The sequence below is a fragment of the Haliotis asinina genome, chromosome 10 (assembly GCF_037392515.1).
Source record: "Haliotis asinina isolate JCU_RB_2024 chromosome 10, JCU_Hal_asi_v2, whole genome shotgun sequence".
NCBI lineage: Eukaryota > Metazoa > Mollusca > Gastropoda > Lepetellida > Haliotidae > Haliotis > Haliotis asinina.
Genome location: NC_090289.1, coordinates 27,092,769 through 27,106,759, shown reverse-complemented (window position 1 = coordinate 27,106,759; position 13,991 = coordinate 27,092,769). Strand labels below are relative to the sequence as shown.

The 13,991-nt window shown below is 41.5% G+C and overlaps 1 protein-coding gene across 4 annotated transcripts in view; it reads right to left on the bottom strand.

Moving 5' to 3' along the window:
• Positions 1-13,991, bottom strand: part of LOC137299012 (von Willebrand factor D and EGF domain-containing protein-like) — a 108,059-nt gene that overhangs the window by 22,883 nt on the left and 71,185 nt on the right. For all 4 annotated transcript variants that reach the window (XM_067831474.1, XM_067831475.1, XM_067831476.1 and 1 more), the window contains exons 6-19: positions 12,054-12,128; positions 11,289-11,521; positions 10,273-10,362; positions 9,412-9,553; positions 8,654-8,865; positions 7,940-8,013; positions 7,384-7,447; positions 5,949-6,149; positions 4,265-4,479; positions 2,479-3,278; positions 1,849-2,090; positions 993-1,145; positions 691-795; positions 273-387 (exon numbers count right to left, since the gene is read on the bottom strand). In XM_067831474.1, the coding sequence (XP_067687575.1) occupies positions 273-387; positions 691-795; positions 993-1,145; positions 1,849-2,090; positions 2,479-3,278; positions 4,265-4,479; positions 5,949-6,149; positions 7,384-7,447; positions 7,940-8,013; positions 8,654-8,865; positions 9,412-9,553; positions 10,273-10,362; positions 11,289-11,521; positions 12,054-12,128 (2,721 nt within the window). The remainder of the gene's footprint in view (positions 1-272; positions 388-690; positions 796-992; positions 1,146-1,848; positions 2,091-2,478; positions 3,279-4,264; positions 4,480-5,948; positions 6,150-7,383; positions 7,448-7,939; positions 8,014-8,653; positions 8,866-9,411; positions 9,554-10,272; positions 10,363-11,288; positions 11,522-12,053; positions 12,129-13,991) is intronic.

Below are 13,991 nucleotides of genomic sequence, written 5' to 3'. Positions count from 1 at the left end.
AAAGAAAGTCTTTTCTTAGTTACATTTGACAAACAGTCTGTGATAATAGTTACCGAGCACTCTTTCTGATTCTCATGACGTATTTACATTTGTCGACAAGTCTGAAGCGATGCATTTATCTTTGGCAACCAGCCACTTTGTTTGTGATGACGCACCTATCATGACGTACCCATCTTGCATGACCCAACTCTTATGACATACATTATTTAGATAGCTGTCTCTTATGAGGATCTTATACCTGTTTGTATAGCTGGCAGACACTTTTGACGTACCTGTTGTTGGCGACCAGGCTGTCTGTCTGAGTCCTACAACACACTGCTGGCAGGGGTCGTTGGGGTTAAAGGCCATAGCGGAGTGACACTCGTAGTCGATAAAACACGACCCAGGCTGAATGGAAGACATGATAATGTTCTCAATGAAAATGTTGAAAAAAGTGAAGAAATACACGTGACTGTGTTTTTACGCTGTTTTTAGCAATAATCTAGCAATTTCCTGGCTGTGGAGACCAGAAATGTGCTTCACATCTTCGGCGTGACCAGCGAACGCTTTAACCACTAGGCTACCCAACCAAATATATGACATGATTTTGTACGCTTTGCATTAGTACAAGGGCCTTGTTGGATATGATGCTGATACTCGTATTTTCAGCCATTGTTTCATAGCAACAAGAGCCAACAATCGGCATCTCACCTTGACCTTACATCCTTGACGTCCGTCTACGCCGCAGTCCCTGCAAACGGAGTCGTGAAGGGTCAAGGTTTTCGATGAGACAGTCTCCCCGTCGCTGTTCACAGCCTGTTAAATATAATCAACCGAACAGTCAACACATTTAATGTTTTGGTTTTCTCATGGAACAAAATCAGAGCCAAAACTATTCCAAAAGAAGAAAAATGTATGGAAAATAATAATCCTATAATATAGTAAACGCTTAAATTGACAAAGGATACGTTTTACATATTATAGCAGACTGGCACGTAAATAAGGAAATATACCTCAATAACCAGTGTCTCTATGGGTAAATCCGAGACAAACAGTTGGCGGAGGGACTCTATTGGCGGAAGAACACATTTTAGCATGCCGTCAGTGTCACTTCCGCTCTGTGTTACAATGGGTGCTGTCAGTGGCTGCTTGTGCCCATCCAGGAGCTGGAAAAGGGGCGAGGAACAGAAAATAGTCAGATAACCCATAAGGATTAAAGGTAATTTTGTATTTATCAAGTGGCATTCACAAATGGAATGCCTGTATTTGATGTGTAAGATCACAGGAAAACATACAAAGGTTACTCAATTACTATTAAGAATCTGCCTTGCGTTTAACAAAAGGTATATCACTCCAAATCTTTAAGGTCTGCTGAATACTTTCATTTAGCAAATTCTGTCATGGCCCTGATTTGTTTTTGAGTAGTATATATTATTAGTATGTTGTTTCAAACAACAAACATCAATATCAAAACTAAGTCTTTGGCGTATCTGTACCCAATAACTGACTGCAGATGTTTCTGTATTTGTGGTAAAAACATAAAATAATACAAGAGGACAAAGCTCCAAGGGCATAAGGCAAAAACAGCGTAGGACATTATTGGAGAAGGACAGAATTTCGAGAGGTTAACGCAAGTATGAGCATCAGGGTAACCCTGTTCTTGCTACTATCACGTGACAACTGAATAACTCTCGGTTCATTTCCGGAATACGAGTAGACACATGAGAATACTCTTCTTCAAGACACTCGTTTCAATGTGGAATCCCACATTTATTTTTAATGTACATTTCTTATATTCACTAGCTGTGTTTGATAGTGATGCTGATACTGACAGAACAAACAGCGTAGATGCCATTTAAAGTTACTCACTGCGACAGGGGTGACTGTACACTGTAGACGATCCGAGGACGCTGGGACGACCATTGAAACCACCGAGCAGTCGGTGTTGCGAGTGTCGCAAAGCTCAAACGTCTCCGTCGTCGTGGGTATTAGTGTAGTTGTGGTAGTTGTTGTTGTTGTAGTTGTGGTGGTAGTGGTTGTTGTTGTAGTTGTAGTTGTACTTGGTGTTGTTGTTGTGGTCGTCGTCGTAGTTGTTGTAGTTGTAGTTATTTCTACAGAAACGTAAATTTCAAACATGAAATTGCTTTTAGTAGTATAAGAGCAATATGACGACCAAATGGGTATCGCACATTGTACCCATGTGGGTAATCAAACTCGGTTTTTCGGCGTGACGAGCGAACGCTTTAACAACAAGGCTGCCCCACCGCACCCTTATCTGTTATGAATGTCTCTACCAATTCCTCGGCCAGCATCATAATTATTGGTGGAGGTGTGCAGACTTGTCTGCTTCGTGAAAGTTTTGAATAGTTTCGACTCTGCTTATCAACTATAGCGACTTGTTACAGTGATATTGAGAGATAATTTTCCTTGAATATAAGACTGGTATTTGAAGGCTTAAACTAATCAAATAAAACACGCTTATAATAAGATAAACAATACCTTCAAGGCACGATCTCCCTCTGTAGCCCTGCTCACACACACAACCGGATCTGGTGCAGTTGCCATGGTTACAACCCTCCGGACAGTTGAAGGCATTGACCAGATCCGCAGGCCATTGTGGCAAAGCGTCGCCTGGATACAGGAACCCGTGGATCTCTCGCAGAATAATAGCTTCGCAAAGGTTTTCCAACAGCGGCATACCATACTGAGCCCAAGATATATCGTCCTTTATCAGAATGTCCGTCATGCAATAATCGTAGGCAAGTTGTAATTTTTCACCAAGATATTCACCACATGCCGATGCTAATGGATTATCAAACAAGGTTTTTGCGCATACGTTACTGGCTTCCGCTTCCGTAATGCCCGATTTGGACGGCCAATCAAGAGCCACTTCCGGGTCACCGATCTCCGTGTTGTAATCTGGAGCAAAGTAATACCCTTCACTGACGGCGATCGGAGATCCGTAGCTTTCGTCAATTTCAAAGGTTGGTATATTTTCCAACTGTCTCTTCTTCCTGTTTGACTGGCGCTGAGGGAGGCCAGGAAGGGAGGTGTCATAACCTTGACCTTGTCTGTCAATGTCATGGTCACTGTCGTGAACGACTTCCGGAAACTGGGCTTTGAAGAGGGCAAGGGTGCTTTCTTCAGAGGTATGGATTGTCGGGACGATGTCTTTGAAGGTTGAGGTGAGGGGACAGATTTCTCCTTGTTTGTTTGGGGAGCAATCACACTGTGCTTTGATTAGAGGAAATTCAGATTGCACTGGGGGCAGGTCGAAGAGACTCTCCCCAGGATTGATTCTGTTAATAGAACAGTTTTTCTCTGTTATTGACTTGGCAGGAGGCATGACATACACAATGAACTCAGATGTGACGATTGTCACATTTACACATTCAATTGTCGACTAAAGTGAACATACTACCATAACTGCCTCCATCAACCGTTTTCACAGTTAAAATCAGGTGAAGATCCGGGTTAAAATTGATCTTCAGTAACCCATACTTGTCGCAAGAGGCGACTGACGGGATAGAGTTACCAGACTTGCTCACTTGTTTGACACATGTCATCGTATCTCATTTGTGAGATCAATACTCATGCTGCTGATCACTGGATTGTCTGGTCCAGACTCGATCGTTTACAGATCACCGGTATATAGCTGCGTAAACCTGAACTCACTAATACAAGTTAGATATTTGTCGTTTGGACGCCGAAACTCGTTCTGCATTCATTGCACTACCAATTTAATTATTAATACATATTTTCCCTGTCCAAGCTTTATCGCTGTGCTTAAACGAGTGTGAAGAAAACAATCCAGGGATCGATTGTGTGAACATTCAGATAATTTGCACCAGTTCACGGGGATTGAGGCAGATGCGGAACGTTGTAAATTACATCATGGGAGGTGAAGAATGAGTGACTATGGTTTTACGCCGCTTCTAGAAATATTCCAGCAATATTACCCCTGGTGACACCAGACAAGGGCTTCACACATTCTACCCATGTGGGGAATCGAACCCGGGTCGTCGGCGTGACGAGTGAACACTTTAAACACCAGGCTATCCCACTGCCTTTGAAGTGAAGAAACTTATTTTCGCATATGTCTCATGCAGTAACTAAGGTCTTGTTTTTGCGTGTTCTAAGAAGTCAGCAATATATCATTGCGGCCTGTAAACAATGGAATCTGGGTAAGACAAACCAGTGGTTGATATTATGATAAGAAATAGAGAGTTAGGGACCGTATTATGAAAAACAGTCTCAACTAGGGCATCCATGGGGCTTGATGTACCTCCAGAGTTTCACGAACTGAAGCGATGCCTCGTAGTCTCCCGCAGCTTTGATGATGTTGCCGTTGCCATCGTGGAAGTCGTTGTTCGAGTCGTCGTCAAAGGATCCACACAGACCCCGGCTTCGACGGATTTCCTGTCCTGGCAGCATGATGACGACGGACATACCCCACACCTCCATGTTGATTCTTACCCGAAATCCATCTGCGAACAGCACCTGGTGGAACAGGAGTCAACACAATCAGATTTGTTTGTTTCGTTTGTTGTTTTGACGACACACACAGACACACACAGACAGAAAGACAGACACACAGAGAGAGAGACACAGACACAGACACACACAGACACACACAGACACACACACACAGAAGCAGTCAGGCTGACACGGGATTCGATGGATTCGAATCAGCGGACTGTAGTGGATGTTGTCCAGGAGTTCATTTCTTTTAATGACAGAACTACTCTGGACTTTTCTCATGAGAGCGCATCTCATCATTAGAGTCTGGACCAGAGTCTGAACCAGAGTCATGAGCATCGATCTACGCAACTGGGAACCGATGGCATGTGTCAACAACTTCCTTGAGCCTGACCACCCGATCCTGTTAGTCGCCTTTGACGACAAGCATGGCTTAATGAAAACCATTTCTAGCCCGGGTCTTCAGGGGTACAACACGAGAAGAGTTAAATATTTGGTCAATCTAATTAAGACCTGTGTAACGTGACCTTTATGGTGGAGCCACCTGTGTAGGACAATAGGACAAAAAGACGTGAGTTGCCGTTATGGGAACCCTGTGCAAACGTTGACCGCATAAGCTAAGAGATACATTTTTAGCGTTTCTAGCCAGTGAGATCTTAGTTTCTTAAACAATGCAAATTCATTTCATGGCCATCTCGAATCGGAAATTTACATCTCAGACAAATAATTTGTCCCTAAATCTAAATATACCAACGACAAATTTGGGTGTAGATGCCATGCCACTGGGAAACGACACGACATGTAAAATATCCCAAACAATATATATCCAAGGCTGTATTTCTCTACATTCGAAACTTAATGGTAATATTTTTTTGTTTTTGATATGAAGAAATCAGATACGCTTATCTGAATGCTGCATTCTCTCCTAATGCATGTAGAGGCCTTAGTTCTGCTTCACTGCTGAGAAAGTTTCCCTCTTTCTCGTGGAGATGCCCTGAGACGAACTCAGAGGACAATGGTATCAGAATAACATGATTTTAATGAAATGGATATGTTTGGGAACTCGAATTTTCTAACTTTCAACTTCACAAGGACATTTCTAGGATTCCAAACAAAGGGCTCTTGAAAGGCGGGCATTGGGTGTCATCACTTCTGCTCAAAGTAGAGATGTTTCTTAAATTCACATTTTGTTTAAATTTCAGAGATATATTTTAGGCATTGTACTTCACGATTCTTTCAAGTAAAACGGTTGATCGTTCATGGATATATGCTGAGGGTAGAAATAAGGGATTACATGAAAGTACAAGCGTTTCTTTATTTTCTTCCAGGTTTCTCCACAAGTTGTGTGATACAAGGCTTAACCGGACCTTCACGGGTCGGGTCAGTATTGTAGTTGTGCATACGAAATGAGCTTTGTCGTTTCTGTTTAGGGGCGCAGCTGTATATAGTGAGGTTCAGTGTGTGGTTGTAGACAGGTAAATGGTACTTACCGTCAGCACCCTGTCGTCGCGGGAGGTGTAGATCTTGATGTCCTCGCTGACGGCGTGTAGTGGGAAGGTGACCTTTGCCCTGCCGTTAGGACTGTGCCCGTCACACATGTCCACGGTCGCCATGTCCCCCAAGTGTTTGATGACCACCCCGCACACGCAGTACCCTCCTTTGCCGCCACAGTCCCACACTCGGCCGTGCACCTGGGGCATGGAGAGGTACATGTACTCGTAGATAGATAGGTATTAATTGCGATGTGCGTGTGCGTGTGCGTGTGCGTGTGCGTGTGCATTTACGTGTGCGTGCTTTTCTATATATATGGCAATGATTTTAGGAAACGAATATCAGAATCTTCTCCAAGCAAAAAGCTTTAAGCCGGTAGCATGCTCGCAGCAAGACGCGGAAATAACAATCGCTCTTTTAGAGTGAGCAAGTTTGGTTTTAGCAGTTAACAATATTCCAACAATATCACGGTTGGGGACACCAGAAATTGGCTTCACATACTATACCCTTGAAGGGAATCGAACCATTAGACTACCCCGCCGTCCGCTGCTACTTAAACTTGCAGCGGCAGTCATTTGTATTAATACCGCATTAGTGAAAGGCGCTAATAGCAAACACGACGTTATTATTAAGTAGTCGTTGTATATAATGATGGTATCTATGTAACGCCAACAATGTATTTGAGCATCGCTGACAATGCTTCATATCAAGAAAATCATTATCTTGTGGATGAGGCATGCTTTTACGCCCAGGTAAGTAGTAAGAGTACACTCAGCGTCACAAATCATGACCATGCTTTTGGGTTCGAACCTGGACCGTCATCGCAGTGAGTGAAGGCAGTAACCGCTTGGCTACCCCACCACACAGGGTATTATCAGAACGATTCTTTTCAACACAAAGTGAGCGAGTATGGTTTTATGCCACTTTTAGCAATATTCCAGCAATACCACGGCGGGGGCACCAGAAATTGGCTTCACATATTGTACAAATGTGGGGAATCGAACCCGGGTCTTCGGCGTGACGAGCCAACACTTTAACCACTTTGCTACCCCACCGCCCTTCCCGACACAAAACCATGATGTATATGACAAATGGTTATACAGAGTTTAAGAATTTTACTAATACACGATGTTGTGGTTATTTTCCTCTGGTACCTCTGGTCTGAAAATAAGTCACCTATCGTTTTGTTCCAGATATATGGCGGCGGTCTGTAAATAATGGAGTCTGGACCAGACAATCCAGTGATAATCAGCAAGAGCATCGATCTACGCAACTGGACAAAATGGCACGTGTCAACGGAATCTGACCACGCGAACCCGTTATTTGCATCTTACGACAAGCATGGCGTACTGAAGATCAGTTCTAACCGGGATTGTCACCGATGATTCTGAAATATAGCGTTCACAAGCAATGTCATGTACCGCATGGTCTTACCTTGGACTCCTTTTCAGTGTTTGAATAGAAAACATATGTTCCTCGCTGGTATAGGTTGTAGTACCTGAAACAAAGTCACTTGACATAAATCATCAAAATATTTGACATGCCGTCATTATATATGCAACAATATATAGAAATATAGAATACAGAAATTTGTTATTAATTCATCTGCATTAGATTACAGTAGCAACATACTTACCACACTGTGATAATTTCTTACAATTCCAGCTAACACTTATAAAGTCATGAATTTGTGTAATGGTGTTGATGCCAATGCTACATTAATGACGGACCTAAATGTTGCTAATGTCTCTCTGACACTAATATCCTCTTTTTGTTTCTGCTTTTTGTAAAGATAACATACAGATAGGGGCGGTGTCATATTTTTCATATTTTTCACATTAAGTAACCATTGACACATATAATAAATATTCTGGTTTTGTCTGTTTAAAATTATTATCAGTAATCAATGATGTGTGTACTTTTCAATGTAGATGCTTATTCTCGTTGGACTCAAATAGTCACATAACATTTTAAGACAAAGATCACGTACTTTCCATCAAACGTCGTTACATGAGGGTCGTTGAAGATGAAGCATTCAGCAAATGGAACGTCGTCGATCCTGACCTGACGTAAAAAGTGTACATGTCAGCCCAAATAACGTCTCAGCGGATGTGTCACTTAAAGAGGTGGACAGAAAGTCTGTAAGTTGTGCCATTGTTTCCATTCAATGTTGGTTAATATCCTGTTGAAGTTTATATTTCCTTTGCTCATTTGTCTAAGTAACGAAATGACACTAATTAAGTTTTGTTATGAAATAATAAGTTCATGCGGATACAAAAAGTGAAACCTTACATTAAACTTGCTTCAAGAACATAATGAACATACCTAATGGCAATGGCACATTTTAAGAAGATACGTTATATCTTATTTATTTTTATAATGTTATGTATTAGACATGTTGATTTTATTATGGATCATTTATGCCGGGAAGTGCAGAATACGAAAATTGACAATTAACTTATCATCTCATGACAAATGGATCTTATCTCAATCGATGCTTATTAAGTCAATCACAGGATTGGTCCAGAGTCTGCTATTTACAGAACGGTGTAATATTGCTGGATGCAGCTTTGAACAACAAACATCAGTAACGGACCGACCATTCGATATTCCGGCAGAGGGCCAAGCAAGGAATATCTTGAGTAAGTACTTTGTTCCATAAACTACAGAATAAATAATGCTAGCCAGTGTTGAAGATCGATACCTGTGTGTCCAGTGAAATGGACTGCCAAACGTTCTGGCCGAAGTCGTTGACCACTGCAGCAATGGTTGCCCCCGTTCCACTGGGCGTGTCCTGGAGGTTGGGGATGAGGCGCATCTGTATCACCTGCTGGTCACACACTCCGTCGCTGCAGTTTTTGCTCATGAACTCGAAGTAGCATGTAGACAGTCTAAGACGGGGCATCTCCAGACCAACTTGAACAGCAAAGAGTTGAGATTTAGGAATCCGATCCATTAGACAATATTTAGGTTAAGTTCTTAATTTAAGAGTGAAATACGTGCCAGATCTTGGACATTTACAGCTGGAACCTACGGACATTGGGTGTCTATGGAAATTCTAGAATCATCATCCGACACTATTTGGGATTCGAACTCACGATCATATAGCACGTATAAAGATCACTCTTCTTCACAACTAATTGCAGCCCCTCTGATGAGTGAACTCTGAACCCGTTTGCTTTGATCTGATCTACATTACGTTGTGTGGTATTCTAAATATTGAAGCAGTTTCCCCTCCGTGTCATAGATGTAGCTGTGTTACTGCTGATAAAACATCCACCCACTGCAAGAAGTGTCTGAGCGTTAAAAATGCAGGCGCAACAGGCCCAGGGAACCACACTGTGGTACAACAAGGACGTATATTTGCCGTATGAATGAACATCAGTATGTTGGCAAGGACGTCATTTGCCATCATGTTCAAACGCTTTGACCACTGGGCTACCGCATTCACTTGGCACGTACTTTGTCCAAAGACAAGGAGACTGACGGCCAGCTTGCACTCCTGTTTGGGTGTGTCAGGTGAGCACACGATGGGCACGGTTGATACGATGGAGATGTTGTAGTTCCTGCCGTCCTCCCTGACAACGTGATCGTGATCCTTTATCTGAAGAAAAAAATGCATCAATGCAGCAAGGAAACAGTAAAAAATAAATTTTCATAAAGAAAAACAGATGAACCGGAAGTATTTCAATCTATCCATTTGAATTCGATATTTACACTTTTAATACTTTTGATTACCTTTAAGACAGAATTCAACAATGTTTGAAAGTGAAAACAGTTTCCTGAAATTCCTTCTTGTCTTGGCTAAGCATATTTTCTTCAATTTCTTTATGCTCTCATTGAAAGGCTTATTCTGATACAGGTTCGACAGCGCTTTGAGCCAGTCACTGCGATGTATAACCTCATTTACACGTAATGTTTTAACGAACACCTGGTGTCGTCACTGATTTCAACGATCCATTCATATAACTGAAATTGCTATTTCCCCCTTTACTTCAAACGGAATTTGTGTCTGAGGATAGTCTAGACTGGCGATTCTTTTCGACTGACGTTACGGTGGTCAGTCTTACACACCCTGAAAGAAAAACCTTCAGAGTGTCACGCAAAGGTATGCTGGGCACATTTCCATTTTACATTGTGGGACAACTGATCAAAAACAATCTTTGGAAAGTATTTTTATTTCAATACATTAATGCCCAGCGTTTTTCAATTCGTGTCAGATCGGCGTTTATTTGTTTTGTCTGATATGCTCCAAGAGGCACCGGGCGTGATTATGAAGAAAATCAGGCAATGCTGAAACAAATTATCCTAAGTATTGTTTACCTTTAATCCTAGGAAATACGGTTCACTCTGGACTTCGACATTGGTGTCTCCACGTCTGGCTCCATTCCCAAGACTCACAGTGCAAATAACCTGCAACAATACCATTCCTGAATGTGCGTTTTCGGTATTTTGAATGCAATATGCCAGTGTCCCTGCGACAACCACTGTGATGGACAATTACAAGTGCTGAACCAAGTCACCGATACTGACCACCCAATCCATCCTAGAGTGAGAGAGTGAGTGAGTGAGTGAGTGAGTGAGTGAGTGAATGAGTGTAGTTTTACGCCACTCTTATCAATATCCCAGCAGTATTACAGCAGGGGACATCAGAAATGGGCTTCCATATTTAACCTCGTAGTTATTCGAACCTGGGTTTTCGGAGTGACGAGCCTACGCTTTAACCACTAGGCTACCCCATCGCCCAGACGATGAACAAGGCTAATCCTGTCAGGGTGACCGCGGTGTTCTTTGAACTGATGGTTAAGCATATGACTCCCTGTGTGACAATAAGTTCCACAACGACATAAAAAGCATTGGAAACAAAGATTGGTATGTGTGTTAAAAATTACTCTTTTTCAGAAACTTGATATATTCTACAAGGACGAGGACTGTCTGTCTTTGACTGGCATTCAAAGCATATTCAACGAGCAGTCAATGCACAAGGAGTATTGGGAGATATGTCTACATGATTAGAAAGACACTTATATTTGGGGTTCATGCCCATTATATATCCAAAGAAAATTTTGCCAATAAAATTTAGTTTTAAGGGACTTGGATCATACTACCTTTACGTATGTTTTTCTACTTCATAATACACAGAAACTGGGCACAGTCTGTGGGTCATATTTCCGTTAAGGTTTGGATGGTGTACTCAGTGCTCAAAGTAATATACTTCGTTATCATTAACTGCTTCATTGATGTGCAGCTTTGAAATATAACTTTAGTGACTTGAATTCAAGTTTCAAGGTCAGCCATATTTCTTGAGTGCAGTTCCCCTTTAGGTAAGAAGAACTTACGGACTCCCCTATGCGAGCTTCGTGACCAAGTCTGATTGTTTGACTGTGGAGAGCCTGGCCCCCTTTCACGATAAGTTCCTGGCCGTAATTCGTGGTCTTGTACCACAAGTAGCTGAACGTAACCCCTGGTAGATCTTTGTAGGGAAGTTCAAGGAGACAGGTCAAGGTCGCCACGTTGTCCTTGACCTCAACCTTGATGACAGGCTGGTGATATTCGAGGGCATCCACCAACACTGAATCAAAACGTAAACGTGTCACTTCATTCTGTTAAGTTAAACTCTTTTTCAGAGGTGCTTGCTGCACTAAACAATCTGAACGCCAGAACAAACAAACTTTACTTTGACATTTGTAATCTTTACTGTTGATAAATATACCCTTGGCCATAAATATAGTCTCATGCGCTCATACAAATCAAGAAAGATTTCATATAACAAGAATACATGTCATAAACACAAACTTATAGAAGTGTGACCATATGTATGAATTTAAATACACAATGCTTAAAGGCATATATACTAATGGCACAAATGGCTATATAAATATGCTGGAATATTTCAAGCTTACAAAAGACCAATGTAAATGCTGCTTGAAGCTCCAAGTAAGAAGAAAACTGTACTTTCAAGACGTCATAAATAATCAATGCATATCAGACACATTTTGCAACACGAATTTGAAAGTAAACTTTCAAATGTCTGTGAATAAGCCCTTAAACTTTTTTCAGCGTAATTTTTTAACCTTAAATGTACCTATATATAGTCTCCTTACCAACACATTGCTGTAGGACCTCGTCAAACACCTGTCCTTGTTTACAGTTGTGTAGGGCGAGGACAGGCTGAGGACCTGGAACATGGAACAAGCAATCGCTGGTTAACGGAAAGAACATCGGTAAATGCTTAGAGCTGTGTTGGTTCCGGGGGGTAACGTTATAAACGGGGGTATTCAAATATGATAACAGTATCTGTCAAAATCCAAACGTACTCTTCCACTGAAATGCGTTGAGTGTTACTTAGCGGTTCGGTTCCTAAAGAGACATGCTATGGAGTGAATATTGTTTACTGACGCATTTTATATGTCTATGAGGAAGAAACTAACAGTTACGAACGATGTCAAAACAGCAGTCAGCGCACTGCAACCACATCATCGTTTTTCTAAGCTCCTAGTAGAAATATTCAGTAAACTACCTTTATGACGAAGCCCCTTATAACGAACTCACGGATATAACGAACTGCTTTTCCAGGCCATGGGAAACTGTTATATACTTAAGCAGAAATGCATGTCCGTGACTACGGTTATTACGAACTAGCTTTAGTCCCTTTGGGTTCGTTATAAACATACATATTGTACTACTCTGGGAGTTTTCTCCCTTTACGTAACTGCAGAACGTGTGGGTGGACTAGCTCTTGGCAATATTCCAATTTTTTAATTTCATCCCCAAAACGTTTGATCCAATTTCTGTGATGAATCATAGAGTTTATTTATTTGGTATTAAAACTGTTCCTACACCAGATGTATCTTAGTAACGTCCAGGTTGCTAAAAGAAAGCTGTAAAACAAATATACCAAAATGTAAGGTATATATTGGTTTTACAAGACTGATACAAGCAAATGAAGCAGCTAGGGAGGTAACAGATGATGAAGAGAAATTAAGTGAAAATGTGAGAATTTATTCCATAGTTTTGGGAACGTTTCATCTGTATGGACATGTATTATATACATGTATTACTTTTTCCATATGCATTGGAGTTTGACAGAGATATGCTCGCAAAATGGAATACCTCCTACTTTGGAATGGTATATTATAGGAAACACAATTCTTTCATTATTTTAACATAATTCAAAATGTTCACATTTGTTCATTGAATATATCCTTGTCAAATGACGTTGCATAATGATTACAAAGAAAGGTCCTAAAGTCAAGCACAGGTGACTAAGTACAGGTGACTAAGCACAGGTAACTTAACACAGGTGACTAAGTACAAGTGACAGCACAGGTGACCAAAAACGATCATTGCCGTTGCACTGAGTGCTGACGCCCACGGAAGATCTTCAGCAGCTTGCAATAAATTTCATAACGTTTGACAGGACCACCGGGTTTTATTTTCACCACAAAATTTCACACACCCTTTAACGCCAGAACGTTACACCATGTCGCCATACCTCGGTGTAAATTATGCGATGATCCCTTCAGCAAAAATATCCGACACGCCTAACGAAGCAGAAGCCTCACCTGTACAAGTATGCCCACAGAAAAGATAACGGTGGTGGAGGTTTGGGTGCGAAATGGATCTTTCACCTGTTTACTGTACTGACTTTCACGTAATAACGTCACGTGGTGCCGTCAAATTGGTGTGTTGTTTTAATGGCATAATTAGCTCCCGAACGGGGAAGTGTGGAATTACCATTTCTTTTGAACGTTCTGATGTATTTATTCAACTTAAAGACGTTTATGAAAACCGCGTACATCTGTCGTCGAATGTCAGAATTACAGACCGTGTGTGCTGCGTAGTTTGTTTGACGTAAATTATAGCATAAAACGTCAACGCTAGAGAATAGCCAGTCTCGATCATCAACAGAAGCAGATTCAGTCTGGCGTTAAAGGCGAAACAGTCATGAAAAGTCTGACATGTTAAAAAAGCTGGTTGGTTTAACACCGACACAGCAATACTCCACCTATACGGTGGCGGATCGTCAGTAATGGAGTCTG